The 26,618-nt window shown below is 41.6% G+C and overlaps 2 protein-coding genes and 2 long non-coding RNA genes across 4 annotated transcripts; all 4 read left to right on the top strand.

Annotated features, from left to right (window-relative positions):
- Window positions 1–16,396: 16,396 nt before the first annotated feature.
- Window positions 16,397–19,073, top strand: LOC141332769 (antigen WC1.1-like). Its single transcript, XM_073837730.1, is given in 7 exon segments — window positions 16,397–16,442; window positions 16,613–16,954; window positions 17,338–17,640; window positions 17,731–18,103; window positions 18,138–18,457; window positions 18,604–18,918; window positions 19,069–19,073. Coding segments are annotated over 7 exon segments (1,704 nt in total).
- A 377-nt stretch (window positions 19,074–19,450) lies between these two features.
- On the top strand, window positions 19,451–23,760 carry LOC141332768 (scavenger receptor cysteine-rich type 1 protein M130-like). Its single transcript, XM_073837729.1, has 10 exons — window positions 19,451–19,688; window positions 19,786–20,097; window positions 20,236–20,550; window positions 20,653–20,967; window positions 21,052–21,375; window positions 21,457–21,774; window positions 22,265–22,561; window positions 22,694–22,765; window positions 23,066–23,380; window positions 23,486–23,760. Exons 1-10 carry the CDS (start codon window positions 19,451–19,453, stop codon window positions 23,758–23,760), a joined length of 2,781 nt encoding a protein of 926 aa, XP_073693830.1.
- Window positions 23,761–23,792: 32 nt separating this feature from the next.
- On the top strand, window positions 23,793–24,386 carry LOC141333605 (uncharacterized). The gene is made up of 3 exons (XR_012355401.1): window positions 23,793–23,892; window positions 24,157–24,195; window positions 24,312–24,386. It is a non-coding gene; the product is annotated as an uncharacterized lncRNA (long non-coding RNA).
- Window positions 24,387–24,672: 286 nt separating this feature from the next.
- LOC141333602 (uncharacterized) lies at window positions 24,673–25,763 on the top strand. Its single transcript, XR_012355398.1, has 3 exons — window positions 24,673–24,775; window positions 24,963–25,025; window positions 25,174–25,763. It is a non-coding gene; the product is annotated as an uncharacterized lncRNA (long non-coding RNA).
- Window positions 25,764–26,618: the final 855 nt, after the last annotated feature.

Here is a 26,618-nt window from a genome sequence, read left to right as displayed (position 1 = left end):
TGTGGACACAAGCGATTCAGTGCAGAGGAAATGAGTCTCTGATTCACCTCTGTCCTTTTTCATCTAATGACAACCCTTGTTCTCATAACAAGAGTGTTGAACTTGTGTGTACAGGTCTGCATTTTATTAACATCAAATTACACTACTGAACATCAGTCTGGAAATTACCAATACTATTTTTAATGTATTTATTTCACTTCCACATCATTGCATTATGTTTTTATTCACAATTTGTACAGTGTCCCAACTTTTTTGGAATCGGGTTTGTACAATAAGTCTAATATAAGGTGATATGAAACAATAGCTTAGGAGACAGCAAGGCCTAAAATAATAATCAAAGCGATTCTCTAACTAATTTTGGAAACAGCTCTTACTTACCTCAAATGTAAAAGAAAGACAAATAAACAACATTAAACTTCCCTCAACTCCCTAAATGTACCAAAAACAGGGACAAAAGCAGTATTCAATTAGTATACCAAGGCTACTTACATGTTGCTGTTAGTCTAATGAAGATTCTAATGACCACATGATATTGAATGTAAAGTTTTTCTTGTTTTAGTTCTTATTATCTTTAAGGTCATCTATAAGCTAATGTACTTGACAAAAGTACACTTAACACTAACAAAATGTATTTTTAGAAGACGTACAGATTTATAATTTAAAAGTAGTTTTAAATGAAAGCATATATGTTTCTCTGGAAGCAGTCCTGTGATGACAAATTAGAAAACAAGTAATTTTTGCAGTTTGGTTTTAATAAGAACTTCTGTAACTTACAGTATGCTTTTGTAGTGTAATGAACTTTTGTTTCTAAAGATCAAGCAAAATTTTATTCCTCATGCCATGGTCCCTTTAAAAAAGTGTGAAAGTGTGTTTTTCTTGTTTAATTCTATCTTACCAATCATCACTGTCTCTCTGTGCTCAACAGACCGTTTGAATGTGAGGTTGGTAGGTGGCCACAGTCGCTGTGCTGGTAGAGTGGAGGTTCATCATAGAGGTCAGTGGGGAACAGTGTGTGATGATGGTTGGGATTTAGCTGATGCTGCAGTGGTGTGTAGAGAGCTGGACTGCGGAGAACCTGTAGATGCTCTGGGTGATGCTCATTTTGGACCAGGATCAGGACCAATCTGGAGTACAGGCACATTATATACTGGATCAGAGTCAACACTAAAGAACTGTGGGACAATAAAAATAAGCATTTTTGGATGTAATCATGCCAAAGATGCTGCCGTAATCTGCTCAGGTGAGCTGCTTCAAACTTAACCCTATTACAACTGATTATGCATCTATATCATTAATTTAGAAACTTTTTCCAGTTATATGCTAGTCTGCGACAGCAGTATATATATAGTGCTAAGAAAGGTTAAGAGGGCCTACACACTCAATTTTTTTAATGCTCAAATTGCTTGGTTACTATGAGCAAAAATGACTAAATTATTGCCATTTTCTTACCTAACTTTTTTTCATTATGTTCAGTCCACTTCAATTTGTACAAATTAATTGAGCTTACTAATATTGTGTTGGAACTATATAAACCATTGTTGTTGACACAACTAACTAAGAAGTGGATTTGTAGTTCCCAGCATGCTTTGCATGGGGACACATTAAAAGGGTAATGTTGACAAAAATTATCAGATTTTTTTTTTATTTCTGATAGAGAAAGTGTTGAGGTTCACTGTGCAGAAGAATAACACTCATGCTTAGGGTGCTGGCAGCTTCATTTAATTTGTTTCACGCAATGAGCAGCTGTTTCCTTACAAATGTCAGTTTACTGAATTCATATTAAACACTGTCCCCCAGAATTTTATTATGATCAATTCCCATGTCCTTTGCATCAATGGACTGACAGCAAATGTTTCTGCAGCACTGCAATAAAGATGCTACAGGGTGTTTTAGGCATATCACCCTGTAGCCCAAGACTGGTTGCCCATTGAAGCTAAGCAGAGTTGAGCCTGGTTAGTACTTGGATGGGAGCAGGGCCGTGCAGAGACCTTTAAAGGGGCAGGTGCTCAAAGTATAAAAAGGGCATCTGAAAAAAGGCATTAAAGAGCCCCTAGGGTCCATCACCTCATTATAGTCATCCAGTTACTTATGTAACAAGTAACAATGCCATTAATAAGACAAATTATGCATTATTTGAAGTTTGTATTGTGTATTGTACAATTTGTATTGTATTGTAAGATTGTAGACAACAGGCTTTACTGCAGAGTATAGAAATAAAACAAACATATTAAGGAAGGAATTTTATTTCACTATTTAAAATATTTTAAATATCAATTTAAGGCAAATTGTAACAAACTATTATAATCATGTATTCCTATTAATTATGTATCCTCTTGTTGTTTCAGAAGTCAGGCTGGTTGGAGGTTCGCGCTGCTCTGGAAGGTTAGAGATACTTCATGATCAGACGTGGATGTCAGTGTGTGATGCTGCCTTTGACCAGCAGGATGCAGAGGTTGTGTGTAGAGAGCTGGACTGTGGGGCTCCTGTACAGGTGCTGGGAACAGCTGCTTTTGGCAAAGGAGATGCTCATATTTGGACACAAGAAATTCACTGTAGGGGAAATGAATCTCAGATTCATCTCTGTCCAACATCCTCACACCAACTCCACTGCTCCCATGAAAATGATGTAGGGCTGCTTTGTGCTGGTAAGAGTTTTTTTCTGGAAACATCATCACAGAGGACTTTATACTCTTCATATATGTATGTTTATCTCTTTTAGGCATAATGAAAGTAAAACTGGTGAATGGTAAAAGCTCTTGTGCTGGTAGAGTGGAGCTTCTTCATAGAGGTCAGTGGGGAGCAGTGTGTGATGATGGCTGGGATTTGGCTGATGCTGCAGTGGTGTGTAGAGAACTGGGCTGTGGAGAACCTGTAGATGCTCTGGGTGGTGCTCAATTTGGACAAGGATCAGGACCAGTCTGGATGAGTATTGCATTATGTGCTGGATCCGAATCCACCCTCAAGTACTGTGGGTTATCAGGATGGGGTAAAAATTACTGTGGTCATACTAAAGATGCTGCAGTCATCTGCTCAGGTAAACTAAAAAAAAAAAATCCTTTTCTTTAACCCTTTTAAAGCCACAGTCACACTAGACTTTGAGAATGTGAAATTTCACTCGGATGCTGCTGCTACAGTTGTGATATGACATCATGCTTTGCAGCGTCTTTTTAAAAAGTTAAATTCAGCACATGACAAATTAAAATACATTTAAAATGTAAAAAAAAAACATACAATCTACTACACTTTACCACAGTGCTGCAGTTTAAATTTAGGTTCTTTTCATTTAGCTAGAGGTCATGCTGTGACATATCGATCTCCTGTTGGTCACATGGTGTCACATGAAGTCACCAATCTTGAACTTTGGAACGCAGCAAAATGCAAACACTTTTCACACAGGCTTGCGTTTATGGCCTAACACATTCACATGCATATGAATGGAAGTCAATGGAATGAAAAGTGCAGTGTGACCGCGCCTTAATTCTTCTTTTTCCATGTTTCATTTCCGTCGTGCACACAGCCATGTCCGCACAGCTATTATCTATGCAAAAAAAAAAAAAAAAAAAACGGGCAGTGGCTACGTAGTTTTTAACCAATGTATGAATAATTGAGGGGCACCCTATTAAAAAAAAAAAACAACTGTTCCACTGTACTGCATTTTATTTGTTTTCCTTTTGAGACGGATGCCTTTGACCGCTGTACCACATCTTTATGCTTTTTTTAGTAGCCTATATCTAATATGTTATGCTTTATTTACTTAATTATTTACTATTTTATTTAATATAAACAGGTCATAAACGTTCTAGACTTGTTTATGGATCTCACCTGTGCTCTGGGAGGTTAGAGATACTTCATGATCAGACGTGGATGTCAGTGTGTGACACTGCCTTTGACCAGCAGGATGCAGAGGTTGTGTGTAGAGAGCTGGACTGTGGGACACCTGTAAAGGTGCTGGGAGCAGCTGCTTTTAGCAAAGACAACGCTCAGATATGGACACAAGACATTCAGTGTGAAGGAAATGAGTCTTATATATCTGTCTGTCCAACATCTTATCTCAAACACAACTGTACCAGTGACAACATATTGGGACTGATATGCTCTGGTTAAGTTCTCTCTGTTACCTTTCAGTCAGTCACGGTCAACATTATCTCACTTGGGAGCCCTAGTTGCCTCTGTGTATTAAAAAATGATAAATAAACATCAGTGAGTGCAATTTGCATGCTCAGCCAGTCCCACGTACACACGGATTACGGTATATTAGATGGTGGCAGGTATCCACACATTCAGAATTTTGCATCAGAGCCTTCTGATGGCTACAAACGCTATCGCACATTTCTGGGCTATAATTAGCTGCGACGGTGTTTATGGATGGTTCATGTTCTCAATGCAAGCGCATGATTATGTTTACACTGCGATTGCAACTTACCTTCCTTGTGAGTCCCCTCTGTCGTTACCCAGCCCAGTCTCTCTGCATTGCACAGGCCTGCCCATCCAGTTTCGATTTTATCCAAATACAGATGCAGATAATTTTGAGATTGTTACAGGTAAAGATACAGATATTGGCTCCACTGCACATCCCTACCTTTTACTGCCCAAAGTCACTTCACAGCCTCCTCCACATTTACTCAATGGGGGTGCTGTCTCCTGGAGGCCCCCAGTTTGGTTGTCACCAAGGGTGTTCCCGTGTGGCTTTTACACCTGCTCATGTGCGGCCAGAACCATCCCACTTGTTACTTCTAAACCCTGCTAGAGGACAGTGAAGTGACTTCAGACAGAGGACCCAAAGATGTAAAGAGCTGCTCTTTCCCAGGAGGTGGTGACTGCACCACCAAGAAAAAAACTTTAGTTTCATTCTGTTCCGCAGTTGGCCGATGGCTAGCAGTACCCAAATTTTCTTTAAGATATGGATGCACACATGCATTCTCATGTGCGTTCGTCCCCAAGATTGGTAACCAGAAGGACGTATTGATTTATGTCTTTGTATCGGCTCAACGCAGACCGTTTTTTTGGTTTGCTTCGAAGGTAGGTAAAACCAGTGCAAGGTCCTCCCCTTCAGGCTGTCCCTGTCTCCCCATGTCTTTACCAAAGTTGCAGAGGCTGCCCTTGTCCTATTAAAGGAAGTGGGCATTCACATTCTAAACTTTCTTGACTATGGGCTCATTGTAGCTCACTTTTGAGAATTGTTGTGCGAGCAGGGACCATTCTACCCAAAGTGGTTGTGCCGATTTCCATTGGAACCCCTTGCCTTAGTATGTCAAAATAACATTGAACAAGTCTACCTGAAAGGTAATTTCTAGGTCATAGGTGTCCACACTCGGTCCTGGAGGGCCAGTGTTCTGCAGAGGTTAGCTCCAGCTTTCCTAAAATCACCTGCTGGGATGTTTCTAGTATGACTTTGACTAGTAAGATCTAGATTAGCTGGTTCAGGTGTGTCTAATCGGGGTTGGAGCTAAACTCTGCAAGACAGCAGCCCTTCTGCACTGATTTCGGGCACCCCTGGTTTAGGTTATGTATGTAACCTTTGCCTGAATAAGTGAATGGAGATTACATTTCTGCTTCCACAACCTCAAAATACCCCACTGAATGGCATGACATGGTCTTAGCTCTGCTGGCTGAGCATTTCAATTCCATTAGCAATGTTTATTGCCTTTATTTGTACAATTCAGAGGTGATTGAGGCTCCCAAGTGAGACCCATATGTCAGTATATGTTGATGTAACATCTCTGTTTCCTCCTTGAGGTAACAAGGATTACATAATTAACCAAGATTTTCTCTGTCCAGGTTACACAGCTCTCAGAATTGTAAACGGTTCAGACTCTTGTTCTGGAAGAGTGGAGCTTCAGTTCCTGAATGAATGGGGCACAGTGTGTGATGCATGCTGGGATATCAGAGCTGCCAGTGTCCTCTGTAGACAGCTGAACTGTGGTATTGCTTTGTTGGTTGTGGGATCAGACTGGTTTGGAGAGGGAAGTGGTGAAATCTGGGCTGATGTGTTTGATTGTGACGGGAATGAAACAAAACTCTCAGAATGTTCTATTTCTTCATGGAGTCGATTTGAATATTCTCATAGCGGAGATGTTGGAGTCATCTGCTCTAGTAAGATATTTTTTGACAAAATGTTAAATACATAAATTACCTTGCTTTATCTTAATAAAAAGCCACATCTATCACTCAGATTCCTCTCTGGCTCTTCATGATGGTCTGGTGCGGTTGTCTGGAGAGAGACAGTGTGAGGGGGAGGTGGAAGTTTTCATCCATCAGGTCTGGAGGAGAATTCTGCTACACTCCTGGAGTCTCACTGAATCCTCTGCGGTCTGCAGACAGCTGGGCTGTGACTATGTGCTGAACTTCTACGGCTCCTCTTCATCCAGTCCTGAACACAGTCATGAGTGTGTGACGGGCTTCCAGTGCTCTGGGAGTGAAGCTCATCTGGGAAACTGCAGTTTTTCACAGCGGCTCATGGGGGACAGTGTGTGATGACTCCTGGGATATTAAAGATGCCCATGTGGTGTGCAGACAGCTGCAGTGTGGAGTGGCCCTCAGTAACCAGCAGGTACCAGCCTGGTTTGGTTCTGGTTCTGGACCCATATGGCTGGATGAGGTGGAGTGTGAGGGGAATGAGACGTCCCTGTGGAGCTGCTCTTCTCCAGGCTGGGGAAAACATGACTGTAATCACAAGGAGGATGTAGGAGTCGTGTGCTCAGGTATAGAGGTTAACAATTTAGACAATTTTCAATAACATACCTATGTAATTAAATATCCACTGTGCATTATACATTACCAGGCAGGCTGGATAAGAGTTGAGGTTGATTCTCCTTTTCCATCTAGAGTTTAAAGAAATCAGATTAACTGAAGGCTGTGAAGGGAATGTGGAGGTTTTCTACAATGGATCCTGGGGAAATGTGTGCTGGAACCTGATGGACAGAAACACAGCGAGTCTGTGTCACGGTTCACGTATCTGCCGTGTTCTCATGTCCCGTGATCTGTGGTTTGTCATGTGATTGTCTGCTCGCTCAGCTGAGCTGCCAATCAGTCCGGCGCAGGTGTCTCTCATCATCATCAGCCTATATATACTCACCTCATTCTCTCTTTCCCCGTCCAATAGTTCGTCTGGATGTTGTGGTCGTGCTGGTTCTGTCTTCGTGTGTCTTGGTCTTCATGTGGATTATTTCGTGTCTGGATTTTCGTCGTGTTTGCACTGAACTTCATCAGGATTCATCACCACGGGACTCACGCCACCGCACCTCCAGCCATCTTGCCCCTGCTCCACCCCAGCCGAGAGATTTCATCACCAGAGCCTTGTTGTATACTCACCTTAATTTCTAATAAACTGTATTTCACTGCATTTGCTTCCTCCTTCATTCTGCCGTCACAGAACTATTGGACCAACAATGGAAGCAGCAGGCACTTCACAACCCACCATGGAGCACTATCTACAGGAGTGCATCTCTCGGCTGGAGAAACAGGAAAAAAGCTCGAGTGACTCCGGTCAAGCGATCCGAGTTTTGGTGGGGCAGGTGTCCGAGTTGACCCAGCGCATGCAACAACTGCAACCTACCGCTGCGTCAGTCACACCACCCACGCCGCCCGCCCCTTTCGCATCACCAGGACCATCTGCGGCTAGCCAACATCCGGAGCCCTGCCTTCCCCCGCCGGAGGCCTATAGTGGTGAGTCAAATTTCTGCTGAGCTTTCCTCACCAAATGCTCCATGCATTTCGCTCTCCAACCGCGCACCTTTTTGAGTGAGGAAAGCAAGGTGGCATTTGTACTCACCCTATTGACGGGGAGGGCGGCACTTTGGGGCACGGCGGTGTGGGAGAATCAAGATCCTTGCTGTGCCTCGTTCCAGACACTCTCGAGTGAAATGAAGAGGGTGTTCGATCGCGCGGCTTCAGGAAGGGAGGCCGCGCGGACTTTGATGGATCTCCGTCAGGGGGAGAGATCCGTCTCCGACTATTCTATAGAATTCCGCACCTTAGCAGCAGAGTGTCAATGGAACGAGGAGGCGCAGTGGGATAGGTTCCTGCATGGGTTGGCTGATCGCGTCCAACGTGAAATCTATGCCCTGGATCTACCCGCCGATCTCAACGGACTCATCGAGCTTGCTTTGCGGGTAGACTCTCGTCTCTCCCGAGCCGAGCGGCGGGGATTACCCGCTCGGCTTCCCCCTGGGGAGGGAAATCAACCTCGAGCCAGCGGCCACGACGCGATCAGCCACAACGACGATCACGAGCCCATGCAGGTGGGTCGAACTCGGCTTTCTCGGGAGGAGAAGGAGAGGCGGAGATCCCAGGGACTGTGTTTGTACTGTGGGGCGCCCGGCCATTTCGCATTCAGCTGCCCGGTAAAAGGGCCAGCCCGGCAGTAAATCTGAGGCTACTGTCGGGTGGGATCTCTGCTAAAAAGACCTCATCCAGCTCGACCTCCACGCTCCTCCCGATTAGGTTAAGATGGCAGAAGCACGATCATCACTGCACTGCACTTCTGGACTCTGGGGCTGAAGGTAACTTCATGGACTATAATTTTGCCATTCATAATCATGTTCCCCTTGTTCCTCTCTCCAATTCTGTCGCAGTCTTCGCTCTCAACGGTCAAACATTACCCAGGATCACCCACATCACCGAACCCGTCACTCTCACTGTGTCTGGCAATCACAGTGAGAGTGTTTCACTTTACATCCTGGACTCTCCCAACGCACCCATCGTCTTGGGGCACCCCTGGCTCGTTAAACACAACCCCCGGATTGATTGGCAGCTCAAGTCGGTGTCTGAGTGGAGCAATAAGTGTCATGAGTCTTGTCTTGTGTCTGCTTGTCCATCTGTCTCTGTTTCTATGTTTCAGGAGAAGGCGGTGGATATGTGTAACGTGCCCGTAGAGTACCTCGACCTGAAGGAAGTGTTCAGTAAGTCTCGGGCTGCCTCTCTCCCTCCTCATCGTCCCTATGACTGTGCGATAGAGTTATTGCCAGGTACGTCTCCGCCCAAGGGCAAGTTATATTCGCTCTCAGTTCCTGAGAGAGAGGCTATGGAGAAATACATTTCTGATTCTCTAGCAGCCGGGTTCATTCGACCCTCCTCTTCTCCAGCGGGGGCGGGGTTCTTTTTTGTGGGGAAGAAAGATGGATCTCTGCGACCTTGCATTGATTACCGGGGGCTGAATAATATCACGGTAAAGAATACTTATCCTTTGCCGTTGATATCTTCAGCTTTCGAGAGGTTGCAGGGAGCATCAGTCTTCACTAAATTGGACTTAAGAAACGCATATAATTTGGTTCGCATCAGGAGGGGAGATGAATGGAAGACTGCCTTTAATACCCCCAGGGGGCACTTTGAATACTTGGTCATGCCCTTCGGCTTGTCCAACTCCCCAGGGGTCTTTCAAGCACTCGTTAATGACGTGCTACGAGACATGGTCGATCAGTTCATATATGTCTACCTGGACGACATATTGATTTTTTCTTCATCTCTCCAGGAACATGTGCAGCACGTCAGACGAGTGCTTCAGAGGCTGCTAGAGAATGGGCTTTTTGTCAAGGCGGAGAAATGCGTTTTTCATGCACAGTCTGTTCCTTTTCTAGGGTACATCTTGTCGGCAGAGGGAGTTCGTGTGGACCCGGAAAAGGTTAAGGCTGTGGTGGATTGGCCAACTCCAGATTCCCGTAAGGCCCTACAGAGGTTTCTGGGGTTTGCCAATTTTTACCGGCGCTTTGTTCGTAATTACAGCCAACTAGCCTCACCTCTGACCGCCTTAACCTCCCCCAGAACGACGTTCAGGTGGTCGGACGCAGCCGAGGCCGCGTTCACCAAACTCAAGAGCCGCTTTGTTTCGGCTCCCATTCTCGTCACCCCTGATCCTTCACGTCAGTTCGTGGTGGAGGTTGACGCATCAGAGGTGGGGGTAGGTGCGGTGTTGTCACAACGTTCGGCCACGGACGACAAGATGCATCCCTGCGCGTTTTATTCACATCGTCTGTCACCTGCGGAATCAAATTATGATATTGGTAATCGAGAGTTGTTGGCAGTCAAGTTAGCATTGGAAGAATGGCGTCATTGGTTAGAGGGGTCGGGGGTACCTTTCATAGTATGGACCGATCACAAGAACCTCGAATATATTAAGACTGCTAAAAGATTGAACTCTAGGCAGGCTCGGTGGGCACTTTTTTTCGGACGTTTTGATTTTACTCTTTCGTACCGCCCGGGTTCCAAAAATGTTAAACCCGATTCTTTGTCGCGTATTTTTGACTACTCCGATCGCCCGTCCACTCCCGAGAGTATTTTTCCTGAGACGCTTATCGTTTCAACTCTCACATGGGAGGTCGAAACGAAGGTTAAAAGAGCCTTAGATGGGGTAACGCCTCCGACCGCTTGTCCACCGAACCGCTTATTTGTGCCAGAGGGATTACGGTCCGAGGTTATACAATGGGGACATTCTTCTAATATAGCCTGTCATCCAGGGGTTAATCGAACTATACATTTGGTCAAGCAATGATTCTGGTGGCCTCTTATGGCTCGTGACGTTCGCAGTTTTGTTTTGGCTTGCTCAGTCTGTGCCATTGGCAAGACGTCTAACAGACCCCCTGATGGGCTCCTTCAACCGCTGCCGATCCCTTCGAGACCCTGGTCCCACATCGCGCTAGATTTTGTCACCGCCCTCCCGCCCTCCCAGGGCAACACGGTAGTTTTGACCGTGGTGGACCGGTTCTCGAAGGCGGTCCATTTTATTCCCTTGCCCAAATTACCCTCAGCCAAGGAGACAGCGGTGGTTGTCGTTGACCACGTCTTTCGGTTACATGGCCTCCCGACAGACGTGGTCTCCGACAGAGGTCCCCAATTTGTGTCCAAATTTTGGAGAGAATTTTGTAAATTATTGGGGGCAACTGTTAGTCTTTCTTCAGGTTTCCACCCTCAGAGCAATGGGCAAACTGAGAGAGCCAACCAAGACTTGGAAAGGGCGCTGCGATGCATGGTCACCAAGAATCCTTCCTCCTGGAGCCAACAACTCTCAATGGTGGAGTATGCCCACAATTCATTACCAGTATCATCCACGGGCCTATCACCATTTGAATGTAGTTTAGGGTACCAGCCACCTAATTTTCCCAGTCTGGAATCTGAAGTCGCGGTCCCCTCTGCCCACGCCTTCGTCCAGAGGTGTCATCGCACCTGGACTAGAGCCCGTGAGACTCTACTCCAGGTGGGAGCGCGCACCAAGGCCAAGGCTGATCGCCACCGGTCGAGGCCTCCCGTATATGTCGTCGGTTCCAAAGTGTGGCTTTCTACTAAGAACATTCCACTCCGATCCGTATCTAATAAACTTGCTCCTAAATTCATTGGCCCATTTCCTGTCACCAAGATCATTAGTCCGGTGGCAGTCCGCCTTAAACTTCCTCCAGTATACAGGAGGATTCATCCCGTCTTCCATGTTTCCAAAATTAAACCCGTGTTTTTTGCACGTATTAATCCGCCCATCCCGGTTCCTCCACCGCCGCGACTCGTAGACGGGGAACCAACTTATTCGGTAAATCGTATTCTGGACTCTAGGCGGAGGGGACGCGGATACCAGTACTTGGTGGACTGGGAAGGTTACGGTCCGGAGGAGAGAAGTTGGGTACCTGCCAGAGACATACTGGATCACTCCCTTATTGATGATTACAATCAACAGGTAAGAGGGTCTGGGAACGTCGTGGGACGTTCCTAGGAGGAGGGGTACTGTCACGGTTCACGTATCTGCCGTGTTCTCATGTCCCGTGATCTGTGGTTTGTCATGTGATTGTCTGCTCGCTCAGCTGAGCTGCCAATCAGTCCGGCGCAGGTGTCTCTCATCATCATCAGCCTATATATACTCACCTCATTCTCTCTTTCCCCGTCCAATAGTTCGTCTGGATGTTGTGGTCGTGCTGGTTCTGTCTTCGTGTGTCTTGGTCTTCATGTGGATTATTTCGTGTCTGGATTTTCGTCGTGTTTGCACTGAACTTCATCAGGATTCATCACCACGGGACTCACGCCACCGCACCTCCAGCCATCTTGCCCCTGCTCCACCCCAGCCGAGAGATTTCATCACCAGAGCCTTGTTGTATACTCACCTTAATTTCTAATAAACTGTATTTCACTGCATTTGCTTCCTCCTTCATTCTACCGTCACAGTCTGATCTGTCAAGAGCTAAATTGTGAAAGATCTGGTAATATTTTAAATTCTTTACAAAGAGTGGAATCAGCTCGTAACTGGCTTGATAAAGTGAAATGTCGACCACACGATTCAAGTCTGTGGCAGTGTCCATCTTCCCCATGGGGACTGAATGACTGTAATAAAGATGAAGTGGCCAAAATCACTTGCTCAGGTACAACTGATGTTATTTCCCTCACTAAAAATGCATCGGTAATCTTATGAGTTATGAATTGTGTATATAATATAATGGTAACTTTTGATTACAGAAAAGGAGAGTCATGAGTCTCTTGGAAGCTATTTGTCATGCTCCGCATCTCCACTCCAAAGACAGTGTTCAAGTAAGTCCATTTAAAGTAGAAGAACATAAAAATCATAACAGCCATATGAAATGTAAGTATGTAATTTTGTTCTGGAGGATTTCATCCACATACTACATCCACAAAACTGCTTATGACTTATTATGAATGTCTGTCATTTTTAGATTTGGTTTTTGGGGACATATAGGAAGTGTCCTCATAAACCATGTTTACATTTTAGTACCCAAGTTATTATTAACATTTGTTGACTTTAAACTTTATATACCAGAACTTACAAACAGGTGCCACTGTTTTGTCAGTTTAGCAATAATAATGCTGTATTGTCTGTGTTGTGTGTGTCTTTTAGAACGTCTTCCTCTCAGACTGAGTGGAGGGGAGGGCCGGTGCTCTGGGAGGCTGGAGGTGTATCATAACACTGTGTGGGGCTCAGTCTGTGATGATCAGTGGGACATCAGCGATGCTCAGGTGGTCTGCAGGCAGCTGGGTTGTGGAGCAGCACTGAGGGCTGATAGGAATTCAGTCTTTGGTGCTGGTGAAGGTGTTGTGTGGCTGAACAGAGTCGAGTGCAGAGGAAATGAGATTCACCTGTGGGACTGTCCTCTATCCCTGAAAAAACACACGGACTGCTCCCACAAAGAGCATGCTGGACTCACCTGTGCAGGTGACAGCAAAACACTGAGGAATGGTGTTTATTTGATTATTTTAGAGCTAATAATATTTTTGTATTCAAGACTACTGTAATTTTAAATGTGTTTTGACAGATTTTCCAGATTTGTCAGTGACCACTACTCCTGCCACAACAACATCAGCTTTTCCTTCAGTTTCTGCTCCAGTGCGCTCAACATCAGTTGATCCTCCACAAACTCCTCCAGCAGCTTCACTCTCTGGCCCCCCAGAACTTGTGATTGTACTGGGAGTTGTGCTCTTACTGCTCTTAGTGCCACTGCTTATACTGATTCAGCAGAACAGAGTGATGAGGAGAGGTAGGAGAGATGCAGAGACTGTCATATTGTGTCTTATTCAGTGTGTGATCAGTCATGTGTTGTGCACTGTCAGTTCAGTTCAGGTTTGTCTGTCTACACTCACAGCTCTCTCTAAGAGGAGACACAGGACGACGACTGAGGCCGTTTATGAGGAGATTCAGCGCAGACGCAATCACTTCACTCAGAGGGGTGAGACATGAGCCACAAATCTCATTTAATATCATTAATAAGACAGTCTGTCTTCCTCCTGCTTCAAACCACATAATTGCTGAATTATCAATCTATGAATCCTTTCGCTGACTTTACAGTGTATTCTTGTCTTGCAAACTGGTAATATCATTCATTACTTGATTAAAATGGTAATGACCTCATGGTCTGCAAGAGCAATTGATTTCTAATAATACTGTATTTTGCTTTGATGCAGAAGAGATGGTGAATGAAATCACACCAGAATACTATGACGATGTCATCACTGATGGACTGAAACCAGATTATGAGACAGGTGCAGTTCTGTACTGTAGTTGTAATTCTGTCCGTTAGATTTATTAAACAGGGCAAATAAGCATGAGAACGCAATCCTTTAAAGTGCTGACAGGAGTGGAAAGTTCTACGGTTGATCTACTGACAATGAGCAAATCATTGATCATAGATCATTTCCGTAATGACTAACATAATCTACCAAGAACAGTGCAAATTAGCATAGATGGTGATAATCAGGTGCAGGTAATCTACTAACAACACTGTTGCAAATTAGGTTAATACCAGTAAATTGACTACAGCAAACCATAGTAAATCACTTAAATACTCTCCTCCCCATAAATTTAGTGTCTTTTTTTATCTCTGATTTTCACTGCATGTCTTTAGCAAACAAGTGTTTGCCCTAATGTACACTGTTGGTAAATCTGGCAATATCTCTTATTCTATATATTATATTAAGAAAATATACATTCAGATTAGTGTGATGATATTTGATTCATGTTCAATTTGTAGAAGACGTACCTGAAAGCTATGATGATGTTATCACCCCTGAACACAACTCTGATATTAAAGGTATTAAAATTATTTTTTAAAGACATTTCTCTTCAAAGTGAGGCTCAATAAAATACAACCTTTGTTCTGTACATATATCCATGTGTATATAGTGGACACATCAGAACATTATGATGATGTGATCATTAATGGACAGGACTCTCAAGGTGTAACAGGTGAGTCGCACAGAACCAGATTTTGTTTCTATGAAATATTGAATGTTTATACCATTAATGAATCATGGCTTTATCAGGTTTAATCCAATGGTCTCAGACAGTCATGAGGTGAAAGAGATGAATGACACAAGCTGTGTTATACATTACAATGTAAGTTTTTATTTCACATGTGTATCAGAGGGAGATCAGGAGGAGTATGACGATGTGAAGAACAGCAATGAAGATGAGATAAACCTGTTGGGTAAGTTTTTGTTGCCTTTTCTTATAAGCTGCTATAAATGGCTCCGTTTAAAATATTAAATGCTACATTTAACATGATATATTTGCTTTTGTTTTTTGATAACAGACTATGATGATGTGGGGGAGGAAGCAAAATGAGGGTGGGACTATATGACTTAGAGCCACACCCACAGCTTCCGTTCTTGTAATCACAATTATAAAGCTTCTACCTTAGGGTTCTAGCTTCTAGAGTTCTTAATGATGGGCTTCTTTAGTACCATTTCTTTGATTCTCTGTTGTTTTTCTTTAACAAACCTTTTAACTATCATAAACACACACACACAATAATTACATAAAATGATGATTATGTTTTTTTTCTAGCAAATATAATTAATACTGTGCCTTATCCCTCACTTGAAGTTGTTACCATTACTCTGTTGTCTTATTAAAACAAATAATAAAAATAAATCAGATGCTTATTTGCCTATTTAACATTTTTTCTTAAGCCTTATTAATTTATGATTATTTGAGAATTAAAAAATGCATAGATGTAAGGCTAAACATGTTAAAAAATTTTTTTTTTTTTTTTTTGGTTGATAAATCAACAGTTTGTCTCCTACAATAGTTGTTGATTCTCCCATCACTCAGCATTCAGTCTATTATGAAACACTATTGTGTCACTTTGTTTAATTTTCTAAACAAGTCTGTTTGACTAGAAAAAAAAAAAAAAGAATTATGATAAATAACCAAATAATTTATCTTCCAAATGCTTTCAGCATTGCTCTTACCTGTCTAAGAATAAATAGTGTTGATAAGTAGTTGATAAGTAAAACTGATTTGTACTCTGGTTTGTGATTTCTTAAGCATTGTTAAATCAAAAGGACAATCAATAAAACCATGTATTAATAATTAAATCATCAGCATAAAAAAAGAAACTATGGTAAAATGGGTAACAAGGTTGTAAAAACAATTAAAATAATTAACCGTTATTAAAATGATATATTTCAGTCATTTAAAATATATTTTTATAAAATATATTTGGCATAAAATATATATTTGACAAAAATATAAGTAAATATACAATTAAATATATTATTGCATATATTATTATGCTTTAAATAAGCAGTTATCAGTCTCTGTATCTCAGCAGGTGCTGATGCTGTAAATATCTTTGAGTACTTCCTCTCTAAAATCTTTAATGTTTTCTGTATGATGTGTTACTATTTTTTGCCTCTGGCAGGTGTGTGTGTGCGTGTGTATCCTCACGGAAGAGTCTTTATATAGTGGAGGAGGAGTCCTTTTCAGCGCTGACGTTATTTTGATATATTTGGTGAAAATCAGAAAAGCCTCTTCTGATTTGTCACTGCAGTTGTTTGATGATTTCCTCTGTTCTGTCTAATAAGGTAATGATGAGCGTGATTGGAAAGTTTTAGGGCTCTTCTCTTTAGGGGGCTTTTTATAGGAGAAACTTATGAGCTAATGAAATAGTTTGTATTGTGCATGAAGGAGACGATGAGGGGCCTGAAGCTGATATTTCTTCTAATACTCATCACCGCTGGTAGGTTTATACTTTAGCTGAGAGGGAAAACCATCTTGATTCAACTGCTTATCTGCAACAGCTAACTGCTGTCGAATTACCACATATTATTCATATTTTCTTAATTTATTAAATTATTTCTCAAATGTTTATTTTTCTTTCTCCAATTGTTCTTTCCTTCTTTCTTTCAGTCTGTCATGCATCTGTTGCACAAAAAGACGGTGTGAATGTGAGGTTAGTCGATGGCGACAGTCCTTGTGCTGGTAGAGTGGAGGTTCATCATAGAGGTCAGTGGGGAACAGTGTGTGATGTTGGTTGGGATTTGGTTGATGCTACAGTGGTGTGTAGAGAGCTGGACTGTGGAGAACCTGTAGATGCTCTGAGTGATGCTCATTTTGGACAAGGATTAGGACCGATCTGGATGAGTTTTGTTGTGTGCACTGGATCAGAGTCTACACTGAAGAACTGTGGGTCAGCAGGTTGGGGTAAAAGCAGCTGTGATCATTCTAAAGATGCTGGAGTCATCTGCTCAGGTAAACTGTTTAAAACTTCAACAAAATAATATATCACCCAAAAGTGCCCCTCCACTAACTCCAAAAGTTTGGGGTCAGTTTGAACGCTTTTAAAAAATGTTTTCGAAAGAAGAGTCTTGTGTGTGTGCAAAGCAAAATACAGTAAAACATAAATTCTGTAAATTCTTACAATTTAGAATTACATTTCTGTTTTAAAATAATTTACAGTGTCGTTAATTCCTGTATTTTCAAAGCCGCAGTTTTCAGGAACACGTTCCTTTTGAAGTGATTCTAACTTGTGGATTTGGTGCTTAAGAAACATGACGCTTGAAAATGGTTGGGCTGTGTTTTTTATTTTATAATTTCCCCCCTGTTTATCATTTAAATGATCATTGTTCTTTCAGAAGTCAGGCTGGTTGGAGATTCTCGCTGCTCTGGGAGGTTAGAGATATTTCATGATCAGACGTGGATGTCAGTGTGTGACGCTGCCTTTGACCAGCAGGATGCAGAGGTTGTGTGTAGAGAGCTGGACTGTGGGGCTCCTGTACAGGTGCTGGGAACAGCTGCTTTTGGCAAAGGAGACACTCAGATGTGGACACAAGAGATTCAGTGCAGAGGAAATGAATCTCAGATTCACCTCTGTCCAACATCACCATCATATGAAAATAACTGTTCTCATGAATACAGCGTTGGACTGATGTGTGCAGGTTGGAACTAATTCTTCTTCAGGTTGAATGTAACATGATTCATTCATATTATAAGACTGTCATTTTTTGTCCTCAATGTTCAATATACAGATAGTGTGAATGTGAGGTTGGTTGATGGTCACAGTCGCTGTGCTGGTAGAGTAGAGGTTTTTCATAGAGGTCAGTGGGGAACAGTGTGTGATGAGGACTGGGATATGGCTGATGCTGCAGTGGTGTGTCGAGAACTAAACTGTGGAGAACCCGTTGATTCTGTGGGTGATGCACATTTTGGACAAGGATCAGGACCGATCTGGATGAGTTATGTCTTATGTACTGGATCAGAGTCCACATTAAAGAACTGTGGCTCGACAGGATGGGATAAAAGCAATTGTGATCATGATGATGATGCTGGAGTCATTTGCTCAGGTAAACTGCTCAGCTCCTCAACTTAATAAATTGTCACACTAACTCCATAAGTTTGGGGGCAGCTGATGATATGATTTTTATCAATAAAATCTTTCTTTCTTTCTTTTAGAAGTCAGGCTGGTTGGAGGTTCTCGCTGCTCTGGGAGGTTAGAGATACTTCATGATCAGTCATGGATGTCAGTGTGTGACGCTGCCTTTGACCAGCAGGATTCAGAGGTTGTGTGTAGAGAGCTGGACTGTGGGGCTCCTGTACAGGTGCTGGGAGCAGCTGCTTTTGGCAAAGGAGACAATCAGATGTGGACACAAGAGATTCAGTGTAGAGGAAATGAGTCTCAGATTCACTACTGTCCAACATCACCAACACACAAACACAGCTGTTCTCATGAATACAGTGTTGAACTAGTGTGTGCAGGTTGGTGCTAATTCTTTTCTATTCAAATCCCCTGATTAAAAGGTTACCTAAATAAAATTTCCCCTCTCATAATGTGATTTGTTCATTTTGATTCTCTGTTTTCCTCACTCTCTCTTCATTAATTATTCTCTTTGTTCAATATACAGACAGTGTAAATGTGAGGCTGGCAGGTGGTAACAGTCGCTGTGCTGGTAGAGTGGAGATTCTCCATAGAGGTCAGTGGGGAACAGTGTGTGATGACTACTGGGACATGGCAAATGCTGCAGTGGTGTGTAGAGAGCTGGACTGTGGAGAACCTGTAGATGCTCTGGGTGGTGCTCACTTTGGATCAGGATCAGGACAAATCTGGATGAGTTACGTTGTGTGCACTGGATCGGAGCCCTCACTGAAGAGCTGTGGCTCAACAGGATGGAGTGAAAGCAACTGTGATCATTTTGATGATGCTGGAGTCATCTGCTCAGGTAAACTGCTCCATACAATGCAGTATCTCACCTTAATCAGTGAAATTGTTTGCTCTAATATATTTTAATTTTATATATTTATACACACACAAAATATTTTCTACACCTTCAAGAAACACCTAACATCATATGCACTCACAACTGTTACAGTTTAAACTACACATTGGCTATCATTCCTCTGTATCTCATTTAAAAGTGCATATTAAATCAATCAATCAGTCAATAAGAATATACTCATGTATACACATGCTAAGTGAAGGAAACCCATAGTTTGTCTGCGAGTAACTTTATTTTAAATATACTTTTTATTTTTATTTATTTTAAATCAACAGAAAAAAAGTGGGAACTTAAACTGCTTCTGGGTAGTGTTATAAATGTGTTAAGAAGATTACATTTTATATATAGGCCTATATATTTTATAATAAATATAGCCCACAAAAGAGTAAAATGTCCCAATAACTTTTCAGAAGTCAGGCTGGTTGAAGGTTCTCGCTGCTCTGGGAGGTTAGAGATACTTCATAATCAGACGTGGATGTCAGTGTGTGACGCTGCCTTTGACCAGCAGGATGCAGAGGTTGTGTGTAGAGAGCTGGACTGTGGGGCTCCTGTACAGGTGCTGGGAGAAGCTGCTTTTGGCAAAGGAGACACTCAGATGTGGACACAAGAGATTCAGTGCAGAGGAAATGAAACCCACATAAATCTTTGTCCAACATCACTATCACAAAAAAACAACTGTTCACAGGACAAAAATGTTAGACTGGCATGTGCTGGTAAGAGCTGGATTAATAGGGAGAGAGAAAGAGAGAAATAGGTCTATTTATACAACACAGTGCTCTATTATTTTAATTCTTTGCTATGCTCTCTCAGATGCAATGAATGTGAGGTTGGTTGGTGGTAACAGTCCTTGTGCTGGTACAGTGGAGGTTCATCATAGAGGTCAGTGGGGTACAGTGTGTGATGATGACTGGGATTTGGCTGATGCCGCAGTGGTGTGTAGAGAGCTGGACTGTGGAGAACCTGTAGATGCTCTGAGTGATGCTCACTTTGGACAAGGATCAGGACCAATCTGGATGAGTGCTTTTTGTTCTGGAATGGAATCTACATTGAAGAACTGTGGATCAGCAGGATGGGGTATAAACACATGTAATCATAATGGTGATGCTGGAGTCATCTGTTCAGGTGAATGAGATATTATACAGTAAATGTCATAAATAACTGTAAATTGGTAAAACTGTAATTTTCATGTACTTAACAAATACACTCTGAATAACTGTGATTTGTCTCTTTTGTACCATTTTTTAAATGTAATATAAACAGATCATAAACATTCCAGACTTACTGATGGACCTCACCTGTGCTCTGGGAGATTAGAGGTGAATCATGAGAATACCTGGAATATAGTGTGTGATGCTGCCTTTGACCAGCAGGATGCAGAGGTTGTGTGTAGAGAGCTGGACTGTGGGGCTCCTGTACAGGTGCTGGGAGCAGCTGCTTTTGGCAAAGGAGATGCTCAGATGTGGACACAAGAGATTCAGTGCAGAGGAGATGAATCCTATATTTCTTTCTGTCCAGCATCATCATCTCTCAAACACAACTGTACCAATGAAAATGCCATTGGGCTGTTTTGTTCTGGTACTGGAGCTGTAGTTTTTAACTGTGATAATCACAAAGTTTTTTTTGGTTTGTTATTGCTTTAAAAAAAAAAAAACTAAATAAACTTTGTTCTTTGTTCAGGTTACATAGATCTCAGACTGGTAAACGGTCCTGATATCTGTTCTGGTCGAGTTGAACGTCAGTATCTCAGTAAATGGGGCACGGTGTGTGATGCATGCTGGGATATGAGAGCTGCCAGTGTCCTCTGTAGACAGCTGAATTGTGGGATTGCTGTGTCTGTTGTGGGATCAGACTGGTTTGGAGAGGGAAGTGGTGAAATCTGGGCTGATGTGTTTGATTGTGACGGGAATGAAACAAAACTCTCAGAATGTTCCATCTCTTCATGGAGTCGAGCTGAATGTTCTCATAGACGAGATGTTGGAGTCATCTGCTCTGGTAAGAGGATTTTATTAAAAAAATATTAAATACATAAATTACCTTAAAATACCATTTGAATAAAATGTCATATCTCCTCTCAAGATTCTTCTCTGGCTCTTCATGATGGTCTGGTGCGGTTGTCTGGAGAGAGACAGTGTGAGGGGGAGGTGGAAGTTTTCATCCATCAGGTCTGGAGGAGAGTTCTGCTGGACTCCTGGAGTCTCACTGAATCATCCGTGGTCTGCAGACAGCTGGGCTGTGGCTCTGTGCTCAACTTCTACAGCTCCTCTTCATCCAGTCCTGAACACAGTCATGAGTGTGTGACAGGCTTCCAGTGCTCTGGGAGTGAAGCTCATCTGGGGAACTGCAGCTCTCCACAAACTCTCAACTGCAGCTCCACACAACAGCTGTCAATCACCTGCCTTGGTGAGAACAACAACATCTGGGCAGATTCTTCAGTTGTTAGTGATCATCAATAATGTTTTTTCTTTCTTCTCTGACTACCAGGTCACGGGTCCATCAGGCTGGTGGGTTCTGGGGGAGACTGTGCAGGGAGGCTGGAGGTTTTTCACAGTGGCTCATGGGGGACAGTGTGTGATGACTCCTGGGATATTAAAGATGCCCATGTGGTGTGCAGACAGCTGCAGTGTGGAGTGGCCCTCAGTAACCAGCAGGTACCAGCCTGGTTTGGTCCTGGTTCTGGACCCATATGGCTGGATGAGGTGGAGTGTGAGGGAAATGAGACGTCCCTGTGGAGCTGCTCTTCTCCAGGCTGGGGAAAACATGACTGTAGTCACAAGGAGGATGTAGGAGTCACGTGCTCAGGTAATCAGTGAACAAATGTAAACATAAAAAAAACATTTTAATAGTCTATGTATATGATTAATGAATAATGAAATCCAGTTTTTGCATTATACACATTTAGAACAGGGTTGAAAACTGTTCTTATGCATTTTTAAATGAATGCCAGAAGTTATTTCATTAACAGTTCATGAACATGCATTTTCCTGCTGTAAAGCACCCAAAAGTTCTCCTTACTCAGAGGCGCAGCACTGCTGCTCATTGCAAAACACACAATGTGACAGTTTTAGTCAATTTCCCGAATTAATGACTCCAATACATCAGTTCATTTAGCTTATGAAACATTTCTTTAATGGCAGATTGTAAAATTTAAATCTATGTATTATTGAAACTGTTTCATCATCTGGTAGTAAAATAAAATTTCTATTTTTTTATTTTTATTTATTTAGTTCTTAAGAGCACTAAAAGACCTGTTATTTAAAAATATATGTATTTCCCATTCTTTTTCATCTAGAGTTTAAAGAGATCAGGTTAACTGAGGGCTGTGAAGGGAATGTGGAGGTTTTCTACAATGGATCCTGGGGAAATGTGTGTTACAACAAGATGGACAGAGACACAGCGAGTCTGATCTGTCAAGAGCTGAACTGTGGAAGATCTGGCAGTGAACCTAAATATTCAGTGGGACTGAAACCTCATAATTGGCTGGATTTTTTGAAATGTCGACGACATGATTCCACTTTATGGCAGTGTCCATCTTCACCATGGGGACAGAATTACTGTGATAATGAGGTGGCCACGATCACCTGCTCAGGTAAGGTTTTAAACTATTTAAATTCAGTTATATTTTTATAAATATAAAGGTATTTTTTTTTTAAGAAATGTAGTACATAGATTCTGAAAGAATCAGAAATTATTTATGAAACTGATTATGTTATAATCTCAGAGGAGGAAAGTCACGAGTCTCTGCGGAGTCGTCTGACATGTTCATTATCTCCTCACCAGAGACAGTGTTCAAGTAAGTATATTTGACAACAGGTTTAAATATTTATTACTTTTCCACATATAAAACTCACTAGCTTTGAAAATATTAGTAATAAATAATCAGAGTGCTTCTGTGACAGCTCTTGACTCACCACAAAAAAATAAAAATAAAAAAAATAATAGTTTTTCTCATCATTTAGAAAAATTGGAGGTGCTTTCTACTAGTCATTTGTTTTGCATGTTCAAGTTGCTCAAATTGATTATAGCATTTGCAGTATATAAATATGCTTCTGTTGTGCTGAAGCTAATAAATGCTGGATGATGTGTGTTTTAGAGCATCTTCCACTCAGACTGAGTGGAGGGGAGGGCCAGTGCTCTGGGAGGCTGGAGGTGTATCATAACGCTGTGTGGGGCTCAGTCTGTGATGATCAGTGGGACATCAGCGATGCTCAGGTGGTCTGCAGGCAGCTGGGTTGTGGAGCAGCACTGAGGGCTGATGGGAATTCAGTCTTTGGTGCTGGTGAAGGTGTTGTGTGGCTGAACAAGGTTGAGTGCAGAGGGAATGAGCTTCACCTGTGGGACTGTCCTCTCTCCCTGAATAACCACACTGACTGCTCCAACAAAGAGCACGCTGGACTCACCTGTGCAGGTCCCAACAAAACACTGAATAATATTTATTTGATCATATTAATGTTAATGATATTTGTGTAGTTAAATCAGTTAATTGCATGAAGGTTAATGTCTCTTTTCACAGATTTGCCAGATTTGTTAGTGTCTACTACTCCTGCCACAACAACATCAGTTTCTCCTCCAGTGCGCTCAACATCAGAGACTCTTCTACAAACTCCTCCAGCAGTGTCTCTCTCCGTCTCCCCAGTGCTTGTGGTTGTACTGGGAGTTGTGCTCTTCCTGCTCTTAGTGCCACTGCTTATACTGATTCAGCAGAACAGAGTGATGAGGAGAGGTAGGAGAGATCCAGAGACTGTCATATTGTGTCTTATTCAGTGTGTGATCAGTCATGTGTGGTGAACTGACAGCAGGTTTGTCTGTCTAAACTCACAGCTCTTGCTGACTGGTACACAGGACTTCACAGGACTCATTCTCAGACTGAGCCAGTTTATGAAGAAATTTATCACAGACAAAATCAATTTACTCGTAGAGGTGAGGCATCATGAGAGATACTATTTATAGATACTAATTGGCCTCACAATGTTAAAATCAGCTTGGCATCTCATGCTTATATAAGGATCAGATTGTTGATCTTAACTTTTAAAACAGCCTGCAAGTGCAAGCTTGAATCCTACAAAGATGACATTTAAAAAATAGATCTTTTGGCTTTCTTTTACTATCACAGAGCTTTATGATCCAGATGAAATGAGGATTCAGTCTGTTGACTGTTAGTAATGATTCTGCTCTCTTTAACAGGGAGTCTCATCTCTGAAGATTCTGCTGAGCTTCTCTCAGGTTAGAGATGTGATTTGCAAACTCAGTAAAGAAATTAAATAAATGTAAACCGTGAAATTCACAACTTTTTAGGAATTGAATGACTCACATGCACATATGTGTTTGTTTGGATTTAGAGAGGGTGAATGAGATCACACCAGGAATCTATGAGGAAATCTTCACCGGTGGACTAAGACCAGATCGTGAGACAGGTGCTGATGCTCTTCTGTGCTTAAGCTGTAGTTCTCTCTCTGTAATTCTACAATGGGTTCATTTAAGGTTGTTTTAAATGCAATGGCAATGGCTTCATGTTAAATTTGTAGACGACACACCAGAGGGATATTATGATGTTATTACTAGTGGACAGAACTATACTGGAAAAGGTGATTTCATTTTTGTATATAATTTTGAGCATGGGTTTTTACATCCTACTTCTTTAAGGCAAAGACCAGTTCAGATAAAATAAAATTATATTTTATCGTGTGTGTGTGTGTGTGTGTGTGTGTGTGTGTGTGTGTGTGTGTGTGTGTGTGTGTGTGTGTGTGACCAGAGGATTATGATGATGTCATCATTAATGGACAGTGCTCTCAATCTGCAACAGGTCAGTCAGGCAGAACTTATTTTTTTTAATAATTTGATATATCGAACATGTTTACACCATTAATGAATCATTATGGCTATATCAGGTGTAATCTAACAGTCTTTAATGAGGGGGCAGGGATCTATGATATGACACAAGATCAAAGTGTATTAAAATGTAAAATAATCTTTTTTGTACATGTGTAAAGTGGGAGATCCGGAGGAGTATGATGATGCATGGAGTATTACTGAAGATGTGAGAAACCTGTTAGGTAACATTTTGCCTAATATTTTCTACATTTACTAAATAGATGTGTACATATTACAGACACACAAACTATGAAATTATTTTATTTGTAACTTGCTGATTTAAAAGAAACTTATTCAGTTTGAAATACTTTTCGCCTTTTTTTAATGCAGACTATGATGATGTGGGGGAGGAGTTGAACGACGAGGGAGGGGCTTCATGACTCAAAGGCCACACCCACTACCACCTGCATTTGCATTTGATTCGCTCAATATGCTACTTAAATATGGTCATTATGAACATAAATCTATATCAACAGAATTATTTTTAACATTATGGCCTGGTTTAATAGACAGGGCTTAGCCTAAACCAGGATTAGGCCATATTCAACCAATACATTTTAATTTAATTATAATAAACATGCCTTAGAAAAAACATTACTAGTATGCATCTTGAGATCAAACAAAGGCACTGATATATTTTATGATCAGTCAGTGCAAGTTTGTTTCAGTTGGAACAGCTCAGACTTACATTTTAGTCTTGAGCCTTAATGAAACCAGGGGTATAATATCTAATTAACATATCAGGGAAAAGTATTTCTACACTTTCCTCTTTTAAAAGATGTCTGCATAAATGTTATTCAGTGGCTGTGTTGTAGTTATATAACAATTGTTCTGAGAATATTACATTGTGGGACACAAGGATTATATGTTTCACTCAAAAAGATGACTAAATGAGATAAAAATATGTGTAATGAATAACTAATCAAACAGCATTTTTGAAGAAAAATTTTTTTTTTCATTAATTGTGAAGATAATGATCATCTACTTCTGATTCCTGAATTGTACTGAATACAACTGAAGAACATTAAGAATGAGAAATAAAGAAGTAAATCTTTTAATAAGAACTAATTCATTATCTCGATAATTTCATTGTCTGTCTTTGTTGTGGTTGTAATTTAGAAAAAAATATATTGTTTGTTGACTTTGATATTTCACTGAAATATTTCCCCTTGGGAAAAATCTTGTGGTGGGTAAACACTCTATTGCTTGAGTTACAACAACATCCTGTCATTAATGGCATTAATAGAATGCATTAGTCACTTAGCTAAGTGTTGCTATCTTGTTTTAACATATTTTTAGGATGTTTAACTCATGCTGTCAAATTTTAGTATGTTGCTGGGAGTGTTAATATCACTTACTGTTACCAGCAGGTTTGAATGTGTGTGGAAGGAGTGTAATCTTTGTTGTGTTAATGCCATTAATAAATCCTGGCCTCATTGAAAAGTAAAGTATCCATCTTATGCATGCTTCAGAACCATGCTGGAAATAGTAGGTCATCCAGGTACCTTTTGTCTACAGAAATCTTTTATGCATACTGTGAATTTAGACATACTTCTTTTGTTTTTCGCTTACTATATAGCAGTGAAGTATGCAATTTTGAATGCAGCCACTGTCTGCCTGAGTTACAGCAACTTCCTGTTCTTGGTGAAACGTTGCACTTTCAAACAAACAAACAAACAAAAAAACCTTGTGTTATTGCAGTCACCTGCTGGTGGCAAACATTGTATTCTTTTAAGTAGCTTAAGGGCACGTACAGAACTTTGACAAAATGACAA

This window comes from Garra rufa, chromosome 4 (assembly GCF_049309525.1).
Source record: "Garra rufa chromosome 4, GarRuf1.0, whole genome shotgun sequence".
NCBI classification, from domain to species: domain Eukaryota; kingdom Metazoa; phylum Chordata; class Actinopteri; order Cypriniformes; family Cyprinidae; genus Garra; species Garra rufa.
The sequence above is the reverse complement of the archived record's forward strand: the minus strand, read 5'-3'. Positions and strand labels throughout refer to the sequence as shown.

Bases quoted from the DNA above. Each gene is read 5' to 3' on its own strand.
- LOC141332768 (XM_073837729.1), top strand. From the start codon at position 19,451: ATGTCAGTGTGTGACGCTGCCTTTGACCAGCAGGATGCAGAGGTTGTG. The intron at 21,775-22,264 runs GTAATCAGTGAA...TTTTTCATCTAG, and splicing joins TGTAGGAGTCACGTGCTCAG to AGTTTAAAGAGATCAGGTTA. The intron at 22,562-22,693 runs GTAAGGTTTTAA...TTATAATCTCAG, and splicing joins GGCCACGATCACCTGCTCAG to AGGAGGAAAGTCACGAGTCT.